This window comes from Netta rufina, assembly GCF_964035555.1.
Source record: "Netta rufina genome assembly, chromosome: 4".
NCBI classification, from domain to species: Eukaryota; Metazoa; Chordata; class Aves; order Anseriformes; family Anatidae; genus Netta; species Netta rufina.
This window is the reverse complement of record NC_140127.1, coordinates 41565077-41572872: the sequence shown is the minus strand read 5'-3', so window position 1 is coordinate 41572872 and position 7796 is coordinate 41565077. Positions and strand designations below refer to the sequence as shown.

The 7796-nt window shown below is 42.7% G+C and overlaps 1 protein-coding gene across 1 annotated transcript in view; it reads left to right on the top strand.

The window, feature by feature from the left end:
- Positions 1-1601: 1601 nt before the first annotated feature.
- The window catches only part of INTU (inturned planar cell polarity protein), a gene marked incomplete at both ends in the record, with an annotated part of 41221 nt that continues 35026 nt past the window's right edge, over positions 1602-7796 (top strand). Inside the window, 2 exons of the mRNA XM_084285649.1 lie at positions 1602-1768; positions 5854-6440. Coding sequence (XP_084141775.1) covers positions 1602-1768; positions 5854-6440 — 754 coding nt within the window. The remainder of the gene's footprint in view (positions 1769-5853; positions 6441-7796) is intronic.

Here is a 7796-nt window from a genome sequence, read left to right as displayed (position 1 = left end):
TTACAAAGTAAATTGTTTGGGAAATTGGGTATTTTTAAAATATTTTTTCCACCTGTTTTTCTGGAAGCAATAGAAAGTATGAAAGTTGATGCATAGCTTGCATTCTGGCAATTGGAAACAAATATGTGAATTTTTAAGAATCATCTACCATGCATGGATTATAGTCTTTGCGTAGAGCGTTTTTTGCCAGCTCAGATAGAGGAAAAAAAATATCTTGTCCTAATACATCTTGTCCTAAACTGAATGAAACTGTACTGGAACAAATTTACTTTTTTTTTTTTTTTTCTTTGGTAGGGAATATTTCCGTCTGGAATATTCGTCCTTCCTTTGAATAGATACATGTTGTTAAAATCCACACAACAGTGATGTATCTTTGAAATAAGCTCTTGTACTGGCACTTTGTGAGGTGCCACAAGATTTAAGATATGTGTCTCCAACTGCTGTGGTTGAAGCTTTAATCATGGGGATACAAGTCCAAAACATTCTTGTCTGTCAATTCACTTGAAATTGTATTTATTAATGAACATTTCCCTGAGACAGTTTCAAACACAGGAATTTCATACCAGAATTCTGCGACTCTTGCAAAATGTTCCAGCACTATAAAACCTCTCTGCTGAAGCTGTGCAAATATCCCACTGAGCAGAGATTAAATCCAACACATTTTAAATATTCCAACAATTATTCTCCATCCCTTTCCTTATTTACCATGTGTATCCTGACAGGTTTACTGACATAGCTACACAGCAAGCTGTCTGTAGGGCTGCCACGGGTCTTGCTTCTCATGCACGTGAATAATCTAAGTTCTGAAAATTGAGTAAGGTTTGGGTTTTTTTGGGGGGTTCCTCTTTTTACTGTGTATGATTTCACATTTATGGCCTGCATTGACTGCACTAAGGGGCCAAACCATCTAGCTTGTTTGGTTCTGCCTCACGTCCTTGCCCTTCCTCCCTCATTTACCCACTGTCCTAAGTAGCCTACAGAGAAGTAATCTTTGTTTCTCATGACTCTTTAAGGGAGTGTAATAGAGCATAACATAGCGCATGGGCGCATTCTGCTGCTAGCCCCTTGATGAAAACTACGAACTAATTCAGGTTTCTTTCCCCAGATCAGGTTTTGATTATAAGCAGTGCTTCGGGGCTCACCCCAGGACTATATGAGTTTCATCAATAGCCTCTTTTATGGGACCGTAGCTGGGGCCTCGCCGTCTGAGGGCTGAGCAGTCTGTTCTCCATTACGCTTTCCACACTTACCCGCCGAAAGACTTTCAAGAGACTACTGAGACTCAGATGGTGCTTTCGAGGAAGCGGGGCGGGGGGAGGCTGGGCGCTCCAACGGGCTGGGCTGCTCTGCCGGCAAGCCAGAGAAGGCACGGGAGGAGCTCTCTGTGCCGGGCCCTGCGCTACGGCCGCCTCAGAGCGCTGCGGGGCCGCCGGTGGCTCCCCGCCGCCTCAGGGCCTCGGAGGCGGCGCCGCGGCCGTTAACGGCCGTTAACGCTCCGCACGCGCCGCCGGCTTCCCGCGTCTCCATGGCTCCGGGCCACGGGCCGCCAATAGGAGGGCGCGGTGCTCGTCACGTGCGGGACGGGGCTTGCTGCGGCTGTCATGGCGTCTGGGGGGCACGGCGGGAGCGGAGCCGCCACTGTTGCTGCTGCTGCTGCGGGCGCGGAGCCGCTGCAGGGTGAAGGCGTTGGGCGCGCGGAGGGCGGCGGCAGTGGCAGTGGCAGTGGCGGGAGCGGCTCGTGCGCCTCCTCCCTGTCCGCGAGCTCCGAGTAAGGGCGGGGCGGCGGCGGCGGCAGCTCGGGGCTCGGAGGGTCGCGGGTTCGAGACCCGGCCACGGCGGGGCTTTGGAAGCGGGGCTTGCTGTAGCGTGGCGGGGCGGCGTTTAGCCTGGCGATAAAGGGTCTTGTTGGTGTTGTTTTTCTTGCTTAGTTTTTAAACTTACAACGAGGGGCCTCCCTGGCCCCTCAGTTCAGGCGTGTATTTCCAGTTCTAATTCACGGCGCTTTGTCGGGGACGTTGTTTTCGTTATGTGAGAAGAAAAAAAGAAACTTTTAGTGGGAGAGCTTTGAAGGGTGTTTAAATATTCTTTGTTTTGTGCTTATCCCGCCCATCTAGCTCAGAGAAACAAAGCTGTTGGAGGTACAGCCGTGTAATCCATGCCCGTTTATAAGCCACAACTCAGTGGTGACGCATTTCTGCCTGAAGCCGTGCATTTTTTTGGTTTCGTGTGCTTTTCTTTTCCAATGGTTTCACCTAAAATACCATCTTCCTGTCATTCTTAACTTGTTCTCAAGATCAAGCTGTGGTACAGTTCTCCACACAGAGCACAACATAAAATACTCCTGTACGCGTTGAAATGCATCGTTTCTGTCACTGAACCAACAGAACCATGAGACCCTAATTTTAGGTCCAACAGTTTCTCCTGTTGGCATAGATACCCCTGTAACACTCCAGCCTTCTAAGTTCAGAAACAAGATGGGGTTATGATGGGGTCTGTAGTGAAAAAGGAGTACGGTTTTGCCAAGTTGCAGGTACAAAGGTAGGTTTGGGAGCTATTTTGAGGTAATGGCATTTCTTCCTCTACAGATGAGCTGTGTGTGGTTTCATAATCAACCGGATTTGGTTAAATTAAAGAAAAGTTGTTAACAACTAGTAAAGTCCAGAAAAACTTCTGATGGTTGAACTGATAGTGCTCAATAGTACCACAAACATGGACAAAACAAAAGTACTCTGAGGAACACCAAAGAGAGGTCAGAAAAGAGAGGGAAAAAACAAAACAAACAACAAAAAAAGCAAAACAAAAATGTCTCTTTTTTTTTTTTAATTAATTTTGTCTATTTTAAGAATGTAATATTTGCTATCATTTTTGCTACTTTTGGTGGATCAGAGCCCCTGTAGGCAGCCATAGCTGTGAAGAGGATGGCAGCTCTGCGTGTGCCACACCGGTGCCTCAGTCCACAGCTCTGCTTTGTCCTTGCTTAGCCAAATGCTGGGGAAACTGAAGATAATGATCTTCCACAGAGTATTATATGGGTGGAATTTAATCATGCAGTGCCGTAAAATATTAAAACCTTGATCTGTTATCTTCATTAGTTGCTTTAGAACAAGGCTCATAGATGTTACTGCTTACAAGTTTCTTTGGGTGAAGTCTTATCTTGCTTCAAAATCGGAACTCGGTTCCTTCATTTCTAGTGAAGGTGTATCTCTTGCCATGAATGTACAACTTCAATTTGCATAGCTGTTCAGATGTTCATTCCCAAGAAGAAATTCTTGTGTGAAACTTCTTAGAGGTACGCAGGTCTTCCAGGTTGTTAGATCTTTAATGGAAGCCTTCAGACCTGCACAGAAGCTCAGTTTCTTGTGTGCTTGTTCTGGCACAAGGCAGAGTGCGAGAAATGAGATTTTTTTTTTTTTTTCCTCTTGTTTAAAGTAATTGTGAAATTGTAGCATTAGGTAACAAATAAATAAACATATCCTACGTACAGATTTCTTGTTTCAGACTTTCCTCTTTTTAGGTGCCTGTAGGGATCTGTATTTGGAAAGTCATAGTTCCTTTTTAGTGTGCCTTAGTGACAATGCCTTGAAGGAAAATAGTTTGTTCCCTTACAATACGTTCTCCATTCCCTGTGGGCTTATTCCCGTGGAACAACTTTACTCTGTGTTTTCTTCCTTGACAAGCCTTCGATCTCCTTCTGTTTGAGCGGACCAAGTGTGATGCTCCTACACATCCCTTTCTTTTTTTTTTTTTTTTTTTTCTTGGACCATCAAATAAAATAGATGACAAGTGGAGAACATCATTGTATGAACTGATATCCAAGTTGAAAGTTTGATGTCTACCCCAAAGAAGAAATAGCTTCCCCAAAGACCACAATCCCATACGAAGAGGGAGTAAAAATGCTGTAATATGTCACAGGTGTTTCTGCTTTGTTGGTTTCTAATGTTCCCTTCGTGAACCTTGTGTTTCCCAGTTTTGCTTATGCATGCCAGAATGCACTAATACTTTAAAAAAACAAACAAACAAACAAGTAATATGCTGTCGTGTTATTTCTTACATTGCACCTTTTGCAATGATAGATCAGATAAGTGTCTGTCCACAAAAGCCGTTAGGTGTTGCTATCATTCTGATGCTTCCTTGAATATTTTACTCAAGACTTGAAGTAAGAGCTTGCAAGCAATACAAGCTCTGATTTACTCATGGCCATAATGCCATCAGGAGTAGCCAAATTATCACAGGAGGCGACTTTTCTTCAAGAGAAAGTGCATGATGAGTATTCCTGTCTGCAGCATCCTTCCACATCTTTGAGTCTCTGGAGTTTCAGGAAGAGAGTATTATCAACATGTTTTTTTTTTTGTATTCTTTTTTTCCAGCAAGACCTTCCCTCTGAGCCGTTAAAGGTGCTGTGATGCAGTGTCCATGTGTAATGTTCTCTGCTTAGCTAAGTTTTGAAGCAGTATCATTAAGCCATGTGTTCAAATTATGTGGTAATACTATGGTTTTAAACAAAGCTTGCTTCCTCTATTCAGTCAAAGTAGCTAGTTCTAGTACAAAGTGTTTGAATGTACGTTAGCTTCACACAATTAATGGTGTTAAGTATTATGTGAGTCTCCATTCCATTTTTTCCTCGTTTGATTGTTATCAGTGCAGTCTCAGATTTGTAGAAAATGAGATGTGGCTGTCATTAAGTCAGTCCGTGCTGTTTTCCAGGGGCAGGGAGTTTGAGCTGGTGTTGTCTGTTGGTGAAAATCTTCCTTGCAGAATATCCCAGATGTGCTTACACAGACTGCTAATGCTGATTCTGTGTGTCCGTGAGATCAAAAAGCTCTCTACTATTTAGCTTTAATGTTTTGGTAAATTAAAACAGCGATTGCTCTCCCTATGTTGACTGTTGTGATCCTCAAGCTCCTCATGTACTAGTGCTCTGTGGTTCATCTTGGAGTGGGGGAGTTGACAATTTGGCCTGTTGCCTTTTCAGCTATCCTTTTTTTCCTCAACCAGAAGAGCATGATTTCCTTCAGTCTCTTTCCATTTAAAACATGTTTATAAACTACTTATTACTTGTTTCTGTGCTCTTGTTGCAGTTACTACATCTTTCTTAAACTGTTTGATCCAAAACTGGACATGGTTGACACGTCGCCATTGCCAAATTAGGACAAAAATGTTCTCTGCCTTGCCGATGGCGCTCCTGCTAATACATCCTGCACTTGCCTTGCCCTTGTAGCAGCTTGATGCTAGTGGCTTAGTGATCTGCTCCAGCTGCTAGAACTTTCTGTAGCAGCACTGCCTATTTTCTCCTGTGTTTTTGTATGTGAGTTTGGGTATACTAATTTTAAACGTGTCTTTAAAAGTGTTACCTGGATTTCATCTGTTTTTTGTTATATTAAGATTTTAAAATGTTCTTTACTTTCAATGACCTTGCAGTACGAGTCTTTTAAGTATGTAAGGGGAAAAATAATGGGAGAGAACAAATAGGGTGTGTTTCTTTTTCTCAAAGCCAAAGCCCCATCGTGCCCATGAACATAACTACTAATTAAAACTTGTAACACTTCTGTTTGCTCGCTTTCAGTAAAGACAGCACTTTTTGCTATGACTATTTTCCTGTAAGGCATTTGAAGAATCAATTTTAGTATCTGGGAGGAATGTCTTTCCTTCCTGTATCCATCATCTGTCCTGGAAGAGCTCCTATCTTCATGGCAAACTTCAAGCTGCTAAGCTTCCAATACTCAAGAGGCAGCATAGCTTTTTTTTGCCTTGCACTCTCTGTATTCCCCTCCCCACTTGGAAGTAAGCAGATGTCACTTGCATAGCAGTCATCCTTATCAGAGCTATCACTGATCATTCTTCTTTCCTTCCCAGTGACCTTGAGCCTGAATGGTTGGATGGTGTCCAGAAAAATGGGGAATTATTTTATTTAGAAATGAGTGAAAGTGAAGAAGAAGCTTTACTTCAGAACACCTGTCCAGAAATACCAGCAGTGAATCATGTCAGGTTTCGTGAAAATGAAGCTGAAGTTATTCAGGAGGGATCACGAAAAGAAAGAAAGTATGAACTGAAGAAATTGACAAAAATATTAAAAAAGAAGAATCTTTTGCCAAAGCATTCTGGTAAGAAAGGGAGTGGAAGCTGTAACGTGCACTCCACTGGTCCTACTTCCATACTGAAACACCAATCCACTCAGAAAACGGGTGTCACTGTTCAGCAAAAATACAAAGATATATATGTTTATGTAAATCCCAGAAAACTGTGCGGTGCTGGAGAAGATGAGCAGCCAAGGCTTCTGGAGGCCTTGGTAGGGATTGTCCATCAGTCCTCATGGAGCAGCAGAAGAGCAGAAAAACAAGGCAAGAAGGATAAAGTCATCAGAGGAATCAGTGAAGAGAAGCTTGTAGTGCATGGTTTGGTGCCAGGTAGTTCAGCAATGAAAACGGGTCAAATACTGATTGGTAAGTAATCAAATAAATGCACTCTTCTTTAAAATAAAGTTTTGGTTTTTTGAGAGGCAGCTGACTTGAATATTCCCAAGATGTAAGTATAATTACAACAACTATTTTGTTAATTCTTGAGGTGGTATTTTAAATAAACATCGCTGCGTTGGATGTTTTATTACCTATTCAATTTTACTGTATTAGTGGTTTCAAGAATATGTGACGTAAACCAGAAGGTGTTAATACAGCAAGAAGATGGCCGTCCGTTTAGCCTACAAGGAGTGAGCAGCTTGAACTTAAGAAAAACAAATACTTCTGCCCACCTTTACTTAATGCAGAATTTACTTTGTAGATAAGTGAGACTGGGGAAAAACTTGAGTAGGCCAAAAACTATATTTTGTAGTGATTCTTTTCTACTGCCCATCGTAGGTAAGATGCTTTACTGAATATCCATTAAATAGATTTTGGGACACAAAAATGAGGAAAAAGCATTGAGTGAAGTATATTCATATGTTATAGACTTCCTTTGTGCACAGCCTTGTGTAGATGTTCTTCAGTTTAGCAACAGCAATTGTGATCTGGCTTCCAAATATTTGGAGAGGCTGTAGGCCTGAGAAGGCAGTGAGCCAGTGTAGCAGCTCTCCTGTGTGCTGGGTTGGCTCCTCAGACACTTCCACAAGCTGGTACAACTAAGTAACCTGGCAGAAAACTAACCCGGAAGAAATATCGCCTGTCTAGTTTTTGGTGGTAAGTTAAACTGGGTCACAGAAGGCCTGACAAGCACCAGGGCTTGAATGACACAAAGGAATGAACTTCTGTGGCCAGCAGTGAAGGAGCAGAAGCAAGGACTCCCACCTCTAGCATTGGGAGGACACTGAAAGCACTCATGAGCCCCCAGTGTCAGGGACAGTAAATGTGAGACAGCTAGCCTGCATCTCTAAAGGGCAGGAGATGGTTAATTGCCCCTGAAGCTCCTCCCTCGTAAGGAGAGAGCAAAGATGTGATACTGCGTAGAAGATCATGAAAATCTTAATAATGTAGTAGCACAAATCCCACAAAGTCAGCATGAGTGCGTTTGAAATTCCAACGTTGTGTGCATAAAAAGGCAAATCGTGCTTTGACTAGCTGATTCTCCTAGCACGTGTTTTCAGTAGGGATGCTAAGGAATACTCCAGAGGGAAAATTGGATAACTTTCAAATTTTACCAGAAAGAACTGATTAGTCAAGAAGTAGGGGATGCAGAATCAGAGGAGGAGGGAGGGAGTTTCAGCTTCATCTGCTGTGCTTAATATAATGGTATTTAACCCAATTAGGGTAATGGTGGGTATTTATAACCTGCAAGTTAATTTGGGGAGACAAATTTTTCTGTAACTA